This window comes from Notolepis coatsorum, assembly GCF_963971535.1.
Source record: "Notolepis coatsorum genome assembly, chromosome: 5".
Classification (NCBI taxonomy): Eukaryota; Metazoa; Chordata; class Actinopteri; order Aulopiformes; family Paralepididae; genus Notolepis; species Notolepis coatsorum.
Window position 1 is genome coordinate 17994317 of NC_140169.1, and position 19945 is coordinate 18014261.

The window sequence follows — 19945 nt, forward strand, 5'->3', positions numbered from 1 at the left end:
TTTAAGTATGGAGTTTATTTCTTTCTTGACTATCTTACGTTGTGTGTTTAGTCGTTCACTATAGTTAGTTTGCAAAGATGCGTATAGGTCTGCATATAATGTTTCCAGTCCTTCTAGTTTTTTTGACCGGGATTTACGCAAATTGGAGGCGAAAAGTGTGACATGACCCCTGATAAATCCTTTCAATGCGTTCCATAGGACCCTGGGGTCATCGACCGTGCCAACATTGATCTGCAAGACTTCAGCTAGTTTACTCCTGAACTCAGAACAGAAATCATCGTTCTTTAATAAGGTTGAGTTAAAACGCCACCTGGGAGCTCTCGTGGAGAGCCTGCCAAAGGTTGCCACAAGGAAAATCCCCTTGTGGTCCGAGAGAGCCAGGGGAACCAATGAGACGTCGAAACTATCAAACATATTAGGGGACGCGAATGCATAGTCTATTCGAGAGAAGGTTTTGTGTCTAGCTGACAGGTGAGAGTAATCCTTGAGGGTGGGATTGGATAAGCGCCATAGGTCTGCGAGCCCCGTGTCCTGGGCCCACATCCTGAGGGCCTTAGAGGACCGTTTTTGGTCGCTTGTTTCAGAGGACCCGGACCTATCCATCTCCGCATCCCAGCACGCATTAAAATCACCACCCACAATGAGAGCGTATCCAGTAAGTTCCAACATATTCTTCGTGAATGTATTATAGAACGCTGAATCAAATGTGTTAGGGGCATACAATGCTATTATTGCCATCTTCCTATGAGAGAACTCAACTTTTGCTATAGTAATCCTTCCCTCTGTGTCCGACCACACATCCAGGACTTTGATATCAAGGTTACGTCTTGTAACTATGACGACTCCTTTCGTCTTATCATCGGCTGAGGATGAGGAGATAACGTGATATTGTCGATTTGCTAGCCTTGACACATCACCCACCAATAAATGCGTCTCACTAAGGAGAGCAATGTCAATATTTCTTCTCTTCAATAACCAAAGGACACTGGCACGCTTGTGTGGGGCGTTAAGACCCCCTGCGTTCCAAATTAAAATATTCAATTTAGCCATGGTCAAGTTTGTCTAAATGCGTAGAGAACATACCAGTGCAGCCAGGCTGAGTACAGAGGCGCTGATCCAGGCGGGCCCAGACGGGCAATCCCAGGAGTTCAGAGGAGGAACAATTACACACATATAAGACAACAGTACATAAAACATAGAAAAATACCACCCCAGTTACAACCCCCCCTCCTTCTACTCTAAACCCTAACCCACCTGTTGTGAAGGATCAGATTAAACCGAATATGTATATTTATTTATATATATATATATTTAATTGTATTTGTATATCGTTTGATATCCCCTGTATATTCCTTGTACAATATGCATTGAATATCCCCGTTTCTACTAAACAGCCCATAATAGTTTCATTCTACCATTGGACTAGAACCTGGCGCCAGGTTGCCATACCCCTAGGTTCAAGTTCAATCGTGCCGCCTAACATGTCGAGGCAGCCCCCGGTTCCGCGCAGTAATATGCCGGGCGAAATACGTGTGGTACTATTTGTTCATAGCGCATATATATATGACGCTCGTAAAGTAGAACTTTCTTTTAGTCCAGTTCTTTACCCTCCAACAGAGTGACAGACGCAAAAGCCTCCCCACGAAGCACGTGCGGTGTAGTAGGGCCTACTCGGCCCAGAATAGGCATTGAGACATCGTGTAGATTAATAGTTGAATGGTCATAGTTTGGCACCATACCGTCGAGTTGGACGTATTCTATTAAGCTAATAATAGTCTATTTATGTATGGTGCATCGTTCGGTTCGAGTCCTACAGTTATCAGTACCCCCATCGTTCCTGACGTTATCTGGACGCTTATCCAGGCTGGTCAGACCCCTAGTGGTGATTGCATCCGAGGAGCTCCGGGTCAAGAGCGACTGGACCTGTATATTGGATTACTCTACCCGACGACGGCGAGCCTTCCACGGCTCTTGGATTATGCTTTATGTGCTTTGATTATTCCATGGATAAAGGCCAACACTGTCGAGTGTTGGAATTACCCCCGGAGAGGACTACAGGTGAGGCGGCGCTCTACACGTGAGGTCGCACCACGTCTCTCCGTTGTGGACCGGCAGATACCGTTCCACAGAGGGTCCAGCTGTGTTCGTCTACGGCCCCAGGTTCTGTGGGCACTGGGTCTAAGACTTTGGATTCTCCCAAGACACCGTCGGCCAGATGGGATACCGCCAGCGACTTCTCTAACCCCCCCCCTCCTACTGTCTTACAACCAGCGGGACCCCCCCCCCCCTTAGTGTATCCAGCTATAATTATTAAGTACTATCGCTATCGTTTCCTAAATATTCCAGGTTGTATACTTACTCCCTGCGCAACCAGAGATTGGACATTCAATGTTGATTTACCTACGAATACTCATTTGCCATAAAAGTGCATACTTAACATTTCAAATCATAAATGTAATTAAGTGAATATTGTGTACACCCTTTGCTGTATTAAATATTCGATTTGGTCCATTTGTGTTGGTTCGTTTCATCAGGTGGGAAAGTGTTCATCATACTTATATCTTGTACTGGGTGGCCAGAAGTTAAAGTACATGAGGTAGTGGTATTAAATATCATATCTAACAATACAGTCAGGGAATTGTACCCCTCAGCTACACCACCCGTCCTATTAATAACCCTCCTATACCCACTCTCCAATCCCCTCCCTATGCCCCATCCACTAAGGATGGTCATCTTCCTATCATTTCCCACTGGAGTCATGGATCCAATAAGACGCTCTCCACTCCGACCCCCCTCTAGATAAACCCCTGATTAAACCCCCACTAGTCCAATAAACACAAATTAAAATTAAAATTAAATTCAATAAAGATATCGGTCGAAAACCACCGTGAGCCTTGGCCCTAACATGAGACAACTATAATGGAAAAAATAGCCATTATTATATAATAACTCAACATCAACCCTGTAACCATCTACTTCCGAGTCTGCGTATTAATGTCGCAATGTTATAGCATAAATGGGTAAAGGAAAATTCAAAACAAAATTAAATTAAAGCATACCAGCAGATAGTCTAAGGCAGGATCGGATCACAGTTAAATTGCGCAAACAGATGTCATTTAAACAGCGACAATAAGAAGAAAGGGAAAAAAGGGTTATGGTCAAAGTGCACGCATGTAACAGCCCCTCTGATCAGGCACAACGGCTGGAATGACATAACCTATGTAAGAATAGAATTAAACACCTTCATTAACCCGGGGATAGTAATAAGCTATACCTGACACAACCTGTTATCATATATTGTATATATATATTCAACCGACCTTCCACCACTGGAGCCCAAAGCTCAAAACAGCCTGGATATAAAAATAAAAGCATACAAGAAGTTAGTTAAGGACCCGATCACCGTTGAATTGTGCAAACCGATGTCACTTAAACAGCAACAACAACCAAAATACGTAAACATTAACGGGTCTCAAATGTCTCGGCGCGGGCGATAGACACAGCCTGCTAGCTAGCCCGAGGCTAGCGCGTAAGCTAGTGATGAATCCGGCTAGCACGCTAGAATCTGTTTTGTACATTGTTCAGCTAGCTCGCTAGCTTTCATAGAGGCGATACACAAGTACGACCATGAGGACAGCATTAGCAAGTAACAGAAGTCATTGGGATGCCCCGCTAGTTTGGATGGGCAGTGGACAGTTAGCATGTCTGGGCATGACAACAAGCATTTGTGAGTAGTCCGCCCCATCAATGTATTCAGGCCCACATCGCCAAGTCACTCACCCGACATAGATATCAAGCTACAGTCTCGGCTATCCCCCCGAGATATTCCTTCGCTTTAGCCAACGACCAAAATGAACGCCGATCATCGTCCTTACCCAGCACAGATAATTTCGCGGGAGCGAATAGCGTAGGCCTCAGGCCTAGTTTCCATAGCATGGACATGACCACTTTGTATTCGCTTCTCTGTGCTTGAACCTCCGGCGTAAAGTCTTCGAAAATGGCCACTTTGTGATCGCCAAGACTTAGTTTACCCCTTCTGGCACGGGCCGACCGCATGATGAGCTCCCTCTGCTGAAGCCTGTTCAGCTTGACAATGATGGGCCTCGGCTCTTTGTTCACTCCAGGATTGGTTTTGCCCGCTCTGTAGGCCGATTCACATACGAGAGGGGTGGGGAGGACATCTTTCCCCAGTATTTCCTGCAGCAATTCCGGCATGGTCTCCGAGAGACGGCCTCCCTCGTTGCCCTCCGGTACTCCAACAATCCTGATGTTGTAGCGTCTCTCCCGGGACTGCATTTCCACAATTACCGACTGTAGTTTGGCAACTTCAGCCTGCCTAGCCAGCAGGGAGGTCTCCAGACCCGCCATCCTCTCGCCTTGTAGTGAGACCTCTGTCGTTAGCGTGGCTAGTTCGTTAGCATTAGCCGAGGAGACAACGTGCAGCGACTCCATCTTGTCTTTCAACGGGTCGACCGCCAACCTAATTTCCTCTGACATCTCTTGATGAAGGTTATCAAAAAATTCCGCCTGCACTTTTCTTTGTGTTTCAGCGAAGCATGTCTCAAAGTCTGCATGGAGTTTGGTCATGACCGAGAGTACAGCTTCGCTTATCTCACTGATACCGGGCGACGGCGAGGCCAGGCCCGGTGGCAGTTTGCCGGCTGGGGCGCTCATGGATCTGGTCTCCACCACCGACATCGCAGAAAGTTGAAAAAGGTCGACGACAGTAGTTGAAACTCGACGACTCAACAAGCAGACAAATAACAAATAAAAATAAAATAAAGACTAATGGGGAGAAAAGTATATTTCGCACGATAGAAGGGAGCTCACGTGAAACACGTCTACTCCATGATCGCCTAGCTCCGCCCCCCACCCAGTCGCCCCATTCATAGCACTTTGTGACATCATTACTGTAGCTCCCTGATGTGACATCATTAACCCCTCCCTCCTTCTCGTATTCAATCTCAACAATTCTCAATCTCTGGTCCGAGGACAGGTGCTGGTCCCTGGGACGTTGCTGAGCAGTGGTCTAATGATCCTGTGTAGAAATAGTCCATTTTCTAGTTCATGACCACTTCAATTGAAGTGGTCCCTGAAGGTGGTGATGATATTGCATGCTGGTCATCAAAAGACAACAAGAAAACCGTTTGCCAGTGTCTGGTGTCTGAGGGCAAAAGAAGGTTTGAGAGGAACACTGTTCTATAATGATAATAATAATACAAATAAAAGTGATATTTTAATGCAGGTTTCAAATTGTATATTTTGTATAGTGTTTGGTCTTTATTCTTTTACTTTTTACTGTATGAAGCACAATCTCAGGAGGGTCATACAGAACCAAGCATTTCACTATAATGTACATGTACCTTTATGTGACAAATAAAAACAAAACTTGAAACTCTAAACTTATATTGTGCCTAGTTCAATAAGTTCCATGAGTATTGGAAGCAGTCTATCGATTTCTCCACACCGATGAACGTGTATTCTCTTTTAATTCTGCAGTGTGTTTTAAAGATGGGCTAAGAGTTTAGATAATTTGAAATGAGGACTGTATAGACTCAGCCATGTAATATAGTGGCTGAGCCTACATGGCCATCATTCTATTGGGCCGGCAATGAGGACCCTGTAGACTCAACCAGTAAACTAGACATGTGCTGTCGGTGGCTAACAGCGTGTCTCTAAATGGCCCAAATTCTCAATCCGCCTTTTGTGACCATGCCCATAATTCTAGCTGTTGAGGAGTAATTAATGTTTTTAGTTTTATGAGTTTTGAACATTTAGCCTGATGATGAGCAGTGGTTCTCAACTGGTCTAGCCTCGGGACCCAACATTTTCCTTAGTCATTAAGTCGCGACCCAAATTTTTTAACCACTATGATTTCTTTAAAAAAAAATATTTGCAGTAATACACAATCTTTCATGCACTGTTAAAAACATGAAATAAACACAAAAAAGTTTAACAAAAGTGCAACTAGGGCTAAAAACCCAATGAAATAAAATAATAATAAATAATATATCATGCTTCTTAGCAGATTTCTTAGCTTAACATAACAGACCTACGTTTGGGGGAACTAATGGGATAACTGGGGTTGCAACAAAAGTGCAACTAGGGCTAAAAACACAATGAAATTAAATAATAATAATAAATAATATATCCTTCTTAGGCCCCGTTTAGACGGAAACGCTAGCAGGTGAATCCGCAAAAATATTTTTGCGGATGTGCCTTTCGTTTATACGGAAACGGCGTTTTTACGGGGTGAAACCGCAAAAAAGTGAGACTACCTTCCAGGGTGGAATTCCTAGAAACGCAAAAGCTTTGCGATCTCGTCTAAACTATCAAAACGTATAAATCTGTTAAAACGATGACGAACGGGTTGTCACGGCTCTGGTCGCGCGTACTGCTTACGTCACAGGTAGCAGGTATGCGCCAGTAGCCGAGACGTAAACAAAGCAAGTATGTCTGACTTATATCAACGGAGATCACCTGAAGGCTACATTGGCAGTACTTTTAACCCTTTCACTGCCACACGACAGAAGGTTACCCCTTTACTATCACACAACCGGCTGTCGTGTGGCAGTGAAAGGGTTAAATACACAAGAATCTGTCCCGCGGCGTGACTGGTCCCTCTGTCTGTGAGTGACTCTGCTTTGGTGCAATCACATTCCCCATCCACAGTCTGCTAATCAGAGGCAGAGTAGGGCGGGTCTTCACAGCACGTCATGTGACATATGCGCCAATCGTGTGACAGCGGGTCTCCGTCGTTACAGCGTCGTCTGCACGGAGAATTCCACTCCAAAACGCTCGTCTAAACGTAAAATTAAAAGTGAAACCGCAAGATGACTTTTGCGGTTTCTGTTCACAAAACGCTCGTCTAAACGGGGCCTTAGTAGACTTCTTAGCTTAACATCCCAGGGAACTAATGGGATAACTGGGGATGTTGTTTGCTCCTGACAAGAGTCTGGGGTGATGGTAGACAAAGCAACTCTGAGGTCATGCTCAATGTCCAATCTGTTCCTCTGATTTGTCTTCAGCTGGACCAGAGCTGAGAAGCCACTTTCACAAAGATAGGTAGTGCAAAAAAAGAAATTACAAATATATATATATATTTTTTTAACGTTTTTTTTTCTTTTATACACACATCCCACTCATAATGGCCCTGCGACCCACTTTTGGGTCGCGACCCACCAGTTGAGAACCACTGCCTAGAGGGAAGGTCATGTGGTCACCAAAAACCAATAGGCTTCTTCCTCCAGAGGTCATGAATGTACATAGCACATTTTAAAGATTTGAATGATAGTATTCGAGATACATTAAATCTAAATATTGAAATTGAAAGATTGTAAGTGGTGGTTGAGTCTGAACAGTCCTCAAATCTCAAGTGATCGAAAATCTTAGTTCACCTTTAAATGGGTTCCTCGAACTTCCTCCTTGTGCCATAGTGTTATGAAAGACTCTTAACCAATAAAAGACCTTGTAAACCTTCGATTCAAGTAAACACATGATAATCTGGAGTTACAAGGTATTTAAACAGTGCTATTTTTTTCTCGCTCTCTCTCTTCCTTTTAACTTCAACCAGAATGCAAAACTGCCATAACAGCTTAAACCCACAATCATGCAAATATGATAAATAAATGTCACATTCAAATGTGTTCACACAAGGTGCCTACTGTCTCTAAGACAATAAGGCACACATACATAATAAAGATGGATTAGTCTCGATCTGGACCGGGATGTGAGATAACGATGAAACAATGAAACAAAAGACGAGCACACAATATATAATAAAAATACCACTGTTTTGTGATACAAACGGCTTCCATCTGGCTTGTGCCTAAAAAAGTACAACTGAATATGCGAGCCCTTTATAATGGAAAGATGTTAATTGCATTATATTTGGAACACACTGTTTATCCACTGTGCCAGATATTAGCATACAACTGGCTCGGCTTACAAAATGGTAAAAGTCGCCAAAATATTCACGAAACATAGAACAGTACAAACAATGTGTGAGAAACAAGTGATTCAATTAGCCTGGCAGTAAATGGACTGCATTTATATATTGTAGCTCTTTTATCCAAAGCGCAGTTTACAATTTATGCCTCACATTCACCAATTCAGTCACCGACAGCAGAGGCGACCATGCAAGGTGCCAACCTGCTCATCAGGATTAAGTGTCTTGCTCAAGGACACTTTGACATGCAAACCAGGAACCTTCTGATTACCAGACGACCACTCTACCCCCTGATCCACTGTAAATGGTAAAATGGTAAATGGTGCATTTATATAGCGCTTTACAATTTTTGTTCCTCACATTTACCCATTCACTCACACATGCACACACTGATAGCGGAGGCAACCATGCAAGGTGCCAACCTTCACATCGGGAGCAATTAGGGTAAGTGTCTTCCTCAAGGACACATAGACACACTGCCCGGTTGGAACGGGAATCGAACTGGGAACCCTCTGACTATCAGACGACCGCTCTACCTCCGAGTCCTGAGCCACTGTCGCCCCATGTCTATACTAGTCTGTACTCTATGGACTATAATTGCTTCTATTAACCATATTCACACAGTGGCCATTTTGCTCTCATGTCATGCTCAGGTTGGGATTCCTTTCACCCTGTTAGAGCCATGTGTAACATGACGTCAGAAATCAAAGCAAAAGCCACTTGATGGATTTGAGATGTGTCTCTAAAGGGGAAACAGTCTACATCTTAGGCATTTCTGTTCATTGACAAACACATTTTCTAAGTCTATACTGTTCAGTAAGAATAATTGGAACATGCCCTAACTAAGATTATGGATTTTGGGGACAGCGTAGACCACATACAAATTACAATTGATCTCAGACCCCAAATCGTTTAGAGGGTGAGTCTCCTCATTGCCAGATATCACAGATCGAGGACCGTATAGACTCAACCACTAAAGGACATACTTCTTCCACATAATCACACCTGTGGTAGTCTCTACATGGTCCTCGTTTCAAAGGATCGGAAAACAACACCACCAACACCAAGGGTGAGAATGTTGCATTACAAGGTGAGAGAGAGATATATAGCTAGAGAGAGAGAGAGAGAGAGAGAAAGAGAGAGACAGAGAGAGAGACAGAGAGAGAGAGAGAGAGACAGAGAGACAGAGAGAGAGACAGAGAGACAGAGAGAGAGAGAGAGAGAGAGAGAGAGAGAGAGAGAGAGAGAGAGAGAGAGAGAGAGAGAGAGAGAGAGAGAGAGAGAGAGAGAGAGAGGGAGAAAGAGGGGGAGAGGTGGAAAGAAAGAAAAGAAAGAAAGTGTGAGAGAAAGAGAGGGGGAGAGAGAGAGAAAATAAAGAGAAAGAACCATCATATTTCCAGCCAATTGACAGTGATTGTTATAATGGATTAGTTGAGTCTATATGTTATGCTGCACCTCCATGGTCTGTTGTTGAAGACATTTGATGTACAGCAGTGTTGCAGTGGCAAATTGACAGTGGCTCTGCGGCTCTGCAGCTGCATGCTTCTCCGGGAGTCCGGTTGGATAATGCCATGTAAAAAGCGATTGCGCGTACTTCAGCCTCAGTGACCGAGGTATAACGCCGTTATACCGAGTTATACCAGCACTGCACCACTGATGTACAGTATAGCAAAGCCTGTTAACACTTTTTTTTTACGTTTTGTTTTATTATTATTTAACTTGCAGAGAATACAGACTTCATGAACTCATAAAACTCACAAGGGAACACAATAAATGCAAAGGACCGCCGAGGCATAAAGGTCTTTATATGGCTCTTTATGGCCACCCCCCCCCCCCCCCCCCCATCCACTCCAGTGGGTGCTATAGTGTAAACAAAGCTCAATATCAGCCTCACACCACCAGCTCCAATGAAAATTAACAAAACTTTTTAAATGCAGATGCTACAGTATATATATGTATATGTAATAGCGTGCATGTTTGTGTGGACTCTGTGTGACCTCAGTTGTGTGTGTGTCTGCGTGCGCGCGCATGTGTGTGTGTGTGTGTGTGTGTGTGCGCGTAAATGATTTAGGCTATTCATCGAGATGGATCTATTCACAATAACCAGTATGAGGTCGGCTAAAAATAGACCATGTTCAGTCTTATGTGGAATAGCCACATAATAATAATAATAATAATAATAATAATAATAATAATAATAATAATAATAATAATAATAATAATAATAATAATAATAATAATAATAATAATAATAATAATAATAATAATAATAGTCTATGAATCATCCTATCTGTAGGCATTAGGCAATGTTTTGCTCAGGAGTGCACTTACCCCACGTGTGTGTGTGTGTGTGTGTGTGTGTGTGTGTGTGTGTGTGTGTGTGTGTGTGTGTGTGTGTGTGTGTGTGTGTGTGTGTGTGTGTGTAATATCAAGTGTCATATTCTGTGTGGTGATTGCTGGCTCTCGTTTTCTCTCTTGGCGGTTGTTAATTAATTACTTCTCCATGTTGAAGAGAAAGCCTCCTTACTGCCATTCTCCATTTATGTGAGACATATCCCTTTCATTAGTATTAGATCATCTCATTTAGACTCTGTATGTCGAAGTCCAGAGGGGGTTACATTTTCCATGTCAATTTAGGCCAATCAGCAGAGAGGGTATTTAGGCTTCTGGATTTCTAGTGAGTCTATAACGTGTCCCGAGATCTCAAATAAAGTCTGACATTTTAATCCACTTCCAACAATGACAACATAGAATAGAATGGGACGGAACGGAAGAGAATAGAACTCAAGCCTGATCTACCTGCTTCAACTCTCAACATCACAGATGTGTATTTTTTTTGTGAGAGTAAACCAGAGCAACAACCTATATGCAGGCCTGCACAGTGAAGCACTGGGTCGGAATACCCAGGAGTAGTAAGGGTGGAGGGTGGTGGCCACACTAAAGGCCTAATCCTGGATCCGAATGGAAACAACAAAGTAGCCCTTTCACAGATATTCTAAACTTTAAGAGGTCCCCATTCTCAAAATGACATTGCTCTATCTCTCTGAGTGGTTGTCTCATAGTGTTGGCCAAGGTGGTGGATGTCTTGTGGTGATGGCCAAGATGATGTGATCCTCTCTACGTCGCCCCCATACTTCAAATGGATCCGAACGGAATACATACTCATGTGCAAACGGAATATGACTCTGATATTTCGAGCTCCGAGCCTTGACATTTAGCCTTTATCCTATTTTCATACTAGCGCTCGCTTCCCTATGCTTTCTCTTTTGTTGTTGTTGTTCTTAGCTCTATTCTAAATATTTCAAAAATTTTCTTATATATCCCAGTTGCTATTACATGTACATATTTGTGTTTTATTACACATATATGTACATACCAACTATTTTGCCTGTTTTATTCTCCACCCATCGATCATCCATAGCAACACTACTATCACCGACATCCAAGAAGGGGGATCCCCCCTTCAACGACCCTTCTTAGGTTTCTCTCCTCCACATTGCCTGTGGTACTTTTTTCCTATTGCTAGAGTTTTTCCTTACCTTCGCTGGGGTATGTCTGGGAGCGTTGTTTTGGATTTCATGATGGGTTTTTTGTTCTTGATTTATTGTGATGTTTCTTCTTGACTTGTTTAAAGAAGACATGTCCAGCCCATGGGGACATTAACGTGTGATTGCGGGCTTTACAAATACATTTGATTTGATTTTACTCTTAATATAAGTGAAGACTGGCATTGTATGGCAAGGGAACATTAGTCTATTTTGAGTGTAATTTGATGCTACAAGGCTTGTACTGTTTGTAAACAGGGAGGGTCATCAAATGGAAGCCGCCTATTCTCAGTCCTTGCTCCACAATGGTGGAACGAACTTCCCACCAGTTAGGACAGCCGAAACCCGACCAATCTTTCGCCGTCAACTAAAGACACACTTCTTCAATCAATATCTGAAATGGGGGAAAAAACTACTACTATCATGCACTCTTCCTAATACTATACATGTCTCTACTACTATGCACTCAACACTCAAGTTTCAACACTTTGATGAACATTATTACTCAGGTGATAGAGTTGTACCCTTCCTGCTGACTTGTCGTAAAGAATTTGTAAGTCGCTTTGGATAAAAGCATCAGCTAAATGACAAAATGTTCATGTAAAATGTAAATGTGAACATAGGAGAAGCTGGCTGACACAGTGCAGGTCACAAAACCTGCTGAAGGACTTGGAAACGGGTGCTTCTTTACGTCCCATATCCGTGTTCCAGTCCCCAATCAGATTTTTTTCTACATCTTCAACCCCAGCTAAACACCCATCCAATGTATCATAAAGGCCACTCTGTTCAGGTGGTCTGTAGATTGTGCCGACTAGTACAGTCAAGTCTGCATTTTGTAAAGATAGGCTACAATGAAAAAGTTGCATAAATTACTGACTTTTCCAAATACATTAACCAATGTTCAGCAATGAATGAATGAAAACTTTATTTAACAGATTGCAGAATGGGTACAATACAGTACGGCTTAATACACACAATTGTTAAGGGGATGCAGACCAGAGAAAGACGTTTGTCTTGTTTACATCAGGGTCCCCCATTTTCAATTCATAGTGACATTTATGACATACACAACATACATGACATTTATGCAAACAATACTTGCATTGAGAATACCCTTGAAACTCTGAGTTATTCTTCAACCTGTCCAGTCAACCTCTACCGTCCATCACCCACCTGCTCTCACTGGACTAGAAGATACAGTTTTATTTAACAGCGACGGGAAAACATTTGATTATAATTAACCAAATAGCTGGTCACTCACTCACTCACTGGTCTTTCTCACACACACACACACACACACACACACACACACACACACACACACACACACACACACACACACACAGACACACACACACGTGGGGTAAGTGCACTCCTGAGCAAAACATTGCCTAATGCCTACAGATAGGATGATTCATAGATTATTATTATTATTAATTATTATTATTATTATTATTATTATTATTATTATTATTATTATTATTATTATTATTATTATTATGTGGCTATTCCACATAAGACTGAACATGGTCTATTTTTTGCCGACCTCATACTGGTTATTGTGAATAGATCCATCTCAATGAATAGCCTAAATAATTTATTTAGACTGATGAATTATGCTAATAAAAAAAAAGTCTCACAAACTTTGATGCACCTCAAACAAGGTATTTTATTTTGGGACCACACACGAGGAGAGAGACAAAGAGAAAGACACCCACATCCTATGCAAAGTAGCAGAGTGCAGCTATTTGGTGTGTTGCTCATACTGTATGAGTCATACAGTATGGGGAAAATATGACAGATATGATAAGGAAAAAGACAACACGCGACGGGACGCTCGCAGTCGCACCTCATTTCCTTTTCATTAACACACCACCAGCGAATAACTTTCAACCGTTTTTGTTTTCTTTTTAACGTGACTCTGGATGTCTTTTCGCGACGCGTGTTTGTATTTAGGCTGACCTTTTGAATCCTGCCGTCGACGTCCAGGTAAATGACTCTGTAGGACGAAGAAGCGGAGCCCATCTCTCCTCCGGATCTCTCTCTCCGTGGCTCGCCGCTCCGCGCCGGTGGTCCGTGGTGGTGGAGTGAGACACCCGCCCGCCGCAAGCCGCCAGAGAGACGCAGTGAACGGAGTCAGCGTTCCGACATCATCCCTCCTCCTGGTTCTCTGGATCTCCACTCAGCCTCTCTTCACTCTCGTCCCCGTTCTCTGTTGTCACCGAGCGATATCTTTTCATCTCATAAACCCCTCTCTCCACTACTCACCACGACCTCCCTCCCTCCCTCCCCTGCTGCGCTGCTGCGCGCAGTACGCGCACGCACACACGCACACACACACAGACGAAGAGGGGGAGGGCTCTTTTCTCTTTTATTATATCGAGTTCCTCAAGGATGCAAAATCAGATCAGAGGGCTTGCCTTTGGCCGCCCACACACAATTAAGTTACAAGGCTGCAGGATGAACGTGAATGTAACTAACAATTAAACTTTTAAAGACATCGTCCATTCATTCTTAAGACTATTCTTAATTTACGATGAATTGAAAATGGGGGACCCTGATGTAAACAAGACGAAAGTCTTTCTCTGGTCTGCATCCCCTTAACAATTGTATGTATTGAGCTGTACTGTACTGTACCCATTCTGCAATCTGTTAATAAAGTTTTCATTCATTCAACACTGACTGCCAATGTCGCAAAAACACAACGAGGAAGAATGAACTGTGAAGAAAGCAAGCCAGTTTCACTTTCACGGACAGATGTTTGACTGTAATGTAGTTATTATTTATGCCCACGGTCCCGTGTGGGCGCCGCGCACGGATTAATGGATCTGTCAGTCAAGGCAAAGGCAGCAACTCCAGGCATCTGTTGTAATAATGTTGTTTTAGTTGCGTCGTCATTCAATACAATCAACCTATAATTGCAACGAAATTAAATCGAACTCTTATGGAGCATTTAGGGAACATGGATGAATGAATGAAAACTTTATTTAACAGATTGCAGAATGGGTACAATACAGTACGGCTCAATACACACAATTGTTAAGGGGATGCAGACCTGAAAAAGACGTTTGTCTTGTTTCCATCAGGGTCCCCCATTTTCAATTCATATAGACATTTATGACATAGGGACATACATGATGACACACAACATACATGACATTTATGGCATAGGGACATATTTATAGGTATTTAGTACTGATACATTTGTGACATAAACGGTATTCAAATATACAGTACTGTTACCCCTGGATCCTGACAGAGTATATACATATGATGGGGAGGGGACTGTACATTTGGAGGGGGTGGGTGGGTGGGAGAGAAATATCCATACGGCGGGGAAGGAATATATACATGCGGTGGGGAGGAGACTGTCTATTAGGAGGTGGTGGGGGTTTTGGGCATTTACGGTGGCCAGTTTCGAATTGCAGCCTCCCGTAGGTGCTCTTTAAGAGCAGTTTTGAATGTGGGTAGGGATTCACATTCCTTTACAGCTTTGGGTAGGGCGTTCCACATTGATGTGGCATAATTGCGAAACGTGTTTAGTCCCTTGTTTCCCTTGTTCCTCTGGTGTAGTGGTTGTGGTATTCACTGACCTTTGGGAAGTATTTTGACATGTACATGGGTACCTTAGTCGTATAGTGTATCTTGTAGACCAGGCCCATTGCAAGTTGCTGTACTCTGTCGTCTACTCTAAGCCATCCTAGGTTGTCAAAGTGGGCAGGGGTGAGGTGGGTTCTGGGGGTAAGGTCAAGTAGTAGTCTGACCAGTTTGTTTTGTGATGTTTGTAATTTTGTTTTAAGCGCCTTTGAGGTGCTTTTGTAACGGGGAAGCCTGTGGGTATGTCCACAGTCACGGAAACAGGTGTGTTGACGAGTGACTGTGGCAGTGCGGGCTGGTAAATTAAACTCACTTCCCCATAACAGGGTTAACAGACGCATAGGTACGGTGGGTAGGAGTGAATTCACTTCTTAGTGCAGCGGCCTGTGTCGTCGGACGCGGGAGCCCCCTGTTCGACTCCCCCTCTGGACATTCTCATTTAACATCGAACACAACGCAGACCCAGTATGATCCGTCACACTTTGGTACCATGAGGTGCACGCATAGTCGTAGTACCCTTGAATGAGTGCTCCTGCCAGAGTCTTCAGGGTATTCTTGTTTACCAGAGAGGAGATCCGGTACAAGAATCTAGTTCGTTGGTTGACTTTTTTTATTACATTGGATGCCATTTTGTCACAGGAAATATTTGCCTCTAGGATGGAACCCAGGTAGGTAATTTCGTCTTTCCTTGTGACAATATTGTCACCCACTGCAACTGAGAAGCCGTCGGTCTTGCTGAGTTTGTTATTTGAACCGAAGAGAATGGACTCTGTTTTGCCCATGTGTAATGATAGTTTGTTATCAGCGAGTCATATGCAGATTTTGCCTAGTTCCGAGCTGAGGGTTTTTTCAACCTGCAACTTGTTCTTGTCAGAGACCAGCAGGGCTGAGTCGTCCGCAAACAGGAACAAGTTGCAGTCATAGGCTGACGACATGTCATTTGCATAAATTAGGAAGAGATATTTAGTATCCCTTCATTTAAGAACGACTCAGTATTTAAACAATAGTCTTTTATTGTATCTTCTGTTCCCGTGCTTCAGCACGCCGCTTGCTCTCAGTCTGCAAAACTCTACTCTTCGGAGTTTATCCTCGTCGCCATTGTGTATGGACGTACCACGCTGTTACGTGGTGACGTCATTGGAGCTGACGCTGTGCGTGCACTCCAGAGTTTGCAGACTGAGAGCAAGCGGCGTGCTGAAGCACGAGAACAGAAGATACAATAAAAGACTATTGTTTAAATACTGAGTCGTTCTTAAATGAAGGGATACTAAATATCTAACAATGGCGACGAGGATAAACTCCGAAGAGTAGAGTTATCACGGCGTTGAGAAGAGAACATGGACAACGTGCCGAAGTTTGAATGCTACAACGAGCCTGCTACACTGGGACCGAGGTGGACCAGGTGGCTAATGGCGTTTGAGCTGTACGCTGACGGAAAAGGGATGATTCTATCTGTCGGTGTGGATGCCACAGTGAGACAGAGAAGAAGGGCCATGCTCTTACATCATGCAGGTACAGACGTACAAGATATATTCGCTACATTGCCCGACGGGGGAGGACCGACGGACTATGCTAAGGCTGTTAAGGCGCTAAATGACTACTTTGTGCCGCAGGTAAATACTGCGTTTGCGCGCCAGGCTTTCTACCAAGTATCACAGAAACCAGGTGAAACTGTACAGCAGTTTGTGACGAGGCTTCGTCAGGCTGCTAGAGACTGTGCATTTGCTGCGGACATTAGCAACCAAATAAGGGATGCGGTGCTGAGCAGGGGCACGTCGGACTATGTACGGAGAAAGTTACTGGAGGAACCACAACTTTTGCTGCCACGTGCGTTGGAAATAGCGTCGCAGTGTGAAAGAGTGGAGCTGCAAATGGCGGCGATGAAGATGAGTGACGGCGCTGAGGGGAGAGAGACGGTGAACCGTGTCTTCAAGAAAGAGGGCCAAGTCCAAAAGTGGAGACCATCGCCTCGTGGAGATCGTGGAGATCGTGGAGAAGGAAAAGAGAAATCCAAATCGGATAAAGTGTGCTACAGATGTGGACACGGGGATCATCTGGCCAACGATTCTGCATGCCCTGCAAGAGGACAGACATGCAGAAAGTGTAATGGAAAAGGACATTATGCCAAAGTCTGTAAATCCAAAGGTAAAGAAAGACAGACTGTGAGATGTGTTGAAACTGAGGATCAGAACACTGGGAACAGAGACTATGCATTTGTGGTTGAAGATGATTCAAATACTGAAAGGGTCACATTTGACGTTGGGGGAGTAGATTTACTTATGTTAATTGATTCAGGAGCATCAAGTAACATTGTAGATGAGAACACATGGAAAATGCTTAAGAGTAAAAATATTAAGTGTGTTTCTACCAAGGCAGCCAACAAACCGCTGTACACATACTCTTCCAAGGTGCCTCTTCCAGTATTGGGTATATTCAAATGTCATGTTAAGGTGGGAAAGTGTGACACTGAAGCAGAGTTCACTGTAATACAGGGACGGGGGGAGCCGCTGCTAGGCAGGAAGACTGCTATTGAGTTAGGTGTACTGAGGGTGGGCACAAACATAGCAGCAGTGACAGAAGCTAAATCTGAAATACAGAGGCAATACCCCAAACTGTTTAAAGGTGTTGGTAAACTGAACACAAAGCAAATCAGTTTGCATATTGATGAGAGTGTAACACCAGTGGTACAACCCCTGAGGAGGGTGCCATTTCACCTGAGGGAAGCAGTAGAGAAGAAAGTAAATCAGCTGCTAGACATGGACATTATTGAGAAGGTTGAGGGACCTACACCGTGGGTTAACCCTGTTGTAATTGCACTAAAAGCTAATGAGGACGACATCAGGATGTGTCTAGACATGAGAAGAACTAATGCAGCTATCATCAGAGGGAGATATCCAATACCCACAGTGGATGAGCTATTACAGGGAATGAACGGGTCTGTCATTTTCAGTAAACTGGATTTGAAATGGGGATACCACCAATTAGAGCTCACACCAGAGTCCAGGGGTATCACTACGTTTGCAGTACACACAGGTACCTACAGGTACAAGAGACTCATATTTGGAGTGTCATCAGCTAGTGAACAGTATCAACATGAGATAGCCACTGCTACAGCGGGCATTGAGGGGGTAGAAAATATATCCGATGACATAATTGTTCATGCCCCAGATCAGGAGACTCATGAAAAACGACTCCATGCAGTTCTGAAGAGACTAGAGGACTGTGGGCTGACTCTAAACAAAGAAAAGTGTCAGTTTAACATGGACAAGTTGATTTTCATGGGCATGTTACTCTCACAGAAGGGCATAGGCCCCACCACAGAAAGGGTGAGAGCAATAGCAGAGGCACGAGAGCCTGAGAACGCCTCTGAGACCCGTAGTTTTCTGGGGCTAGCAGGGTATAGTAGCCGTTTTATACCACAGTTTGCTAGCATATCAGAGCCACTGCGGAGGCTTACCAAGAAAGACACAGCTTTCATATTCGGGCCAGAGCAAAAACAGGCATTTAAAACGCTGAAAGAAAAGCTAGCTGAGGCCGGCACTCTAGCATATTTTGACAAAGATGCCCCTACTAAAGTCATAGCAGACGCAGGACCAGTAGGAATAGGATCAGTCTTAGTACAGCAACAGCAACAGGAAATGGTGCCAATATGTTATGTGAGTAGGAGCCTGACTGATTGTGAAACAAGATATTCACAAACTGAAAAAGAAGCTCTCGCCTTAGTTTGGGCGTGCGAGAGGCTGCACCCATACATATATGGTAAAAAGTTTGACCTAGTAACAGACCACAAGGCGCTGGAGGCCATATACAGTCCGACCTCTAAGCCATGTGCCCGTATTGAGAGGTGGGTGCTGCGGCTCCAACCATATGAGTTCAGAGTAATCCACATACCTGGAAGGGACAACATTGCAGATCCACTGTCGCGACTACTGGGAGAAAGCACGACAGACGGGAACCACAAGCACGGAGCGGAGGAATACGTTCGGTTCGTAGCCACACACGCTACGCCACGAGCACTGACTACCAGGGAGGTAGAGGAAGCCTCTGCAACCGATGAGGAACTCAGTGACCTGAGAAGTGCAATACAAAGTGGATGTTTTGACAAATGCCAAGTGTATGCACGCATTGCATATGAATTGTGTATAATTGGACAGTTGGTGTTGAGAGGGACACGCATTGTACTGCCACACACACTCAAAGACAGAGCCCTGGAGTTGGCTCATGAGGGACACTTGGGGATTGTTGGTACGAAGCAGCACCTCAGGAGTAAAGTGTGGTGGCCAGGTATAGATAAGGCAGCTGAGAAGTATGTGAGGTCATGTCACGGATGCCAAATAGTGTCGAGGCCTGATGTGCCTGAACCCTTGAGACCTACAACACTTCCAGATGGGCCGTGGCAGGACTTAGCCACTGACCTACTTGGTCCATTACCGACAGGACACTCGATATTAGTTGTAATAGACTACTACAGCCGGTACTACGAGTATGATATCCTGCAGTCGACCACTGCTGAAAAGGTCATTAACAGCCTGGAGAATATCTTCAGCAGACATGGACTACCGATTTCCATACGGTCAGACTGTGGACCACAGTATATGTCTGCCCAGTTTCAAGCATTCTGCCAGGAGAATGGAATTGAGCATGTGAAAACCACACCCAAGTGGGCACAAGCCAATGGGGAGGTGGAGAGACAAAACGCTTCACTGATGAAGAGGATTCGCATCGCACAGTCTGAGGGGCTGGACTGGAAGAAGGAGCTACGCAAGTATGTGACCATCTACCGGTCTATTGATCACTCCACAACAGGGAAAAGTCCTGCAGAGCTCCTGTTCAAGAGAAAGATCAGAGGAAAGCT

At 44.0% G+C, this 19945-nt stretch overlaps 1 protein-coding gene across 11 annotated transcripts in view; it reads right to left on the bottom strand.

Moving 5' to 3' along the window:
• Positions 1 to 13727, bottom strand: part of pde9aa (phosphodiesterase 9aa) — a 210723-nt gene extending 196996 nt beyond the window's left edge. For all 11 annotated transcript variants that reach the window (XM_084315192.1, XM_084315187.1, XM_084315184.1 and 8 more), the window contains exon 1: positions 13456 to 13727. In XM_084315192.1, coding sequence (XP_084171318.1) covers positions 13456 to 13518 — 63 coding nt within the window. In that variant the 5' untranslated portion in view covers positions 13519 to 13727. The remainder of the gene's footprint in view (positions 1 to 13455) is intronic.
• Between the last annotated feature and the right edge of the window lie 6218 nt (positions 13728 to 19945).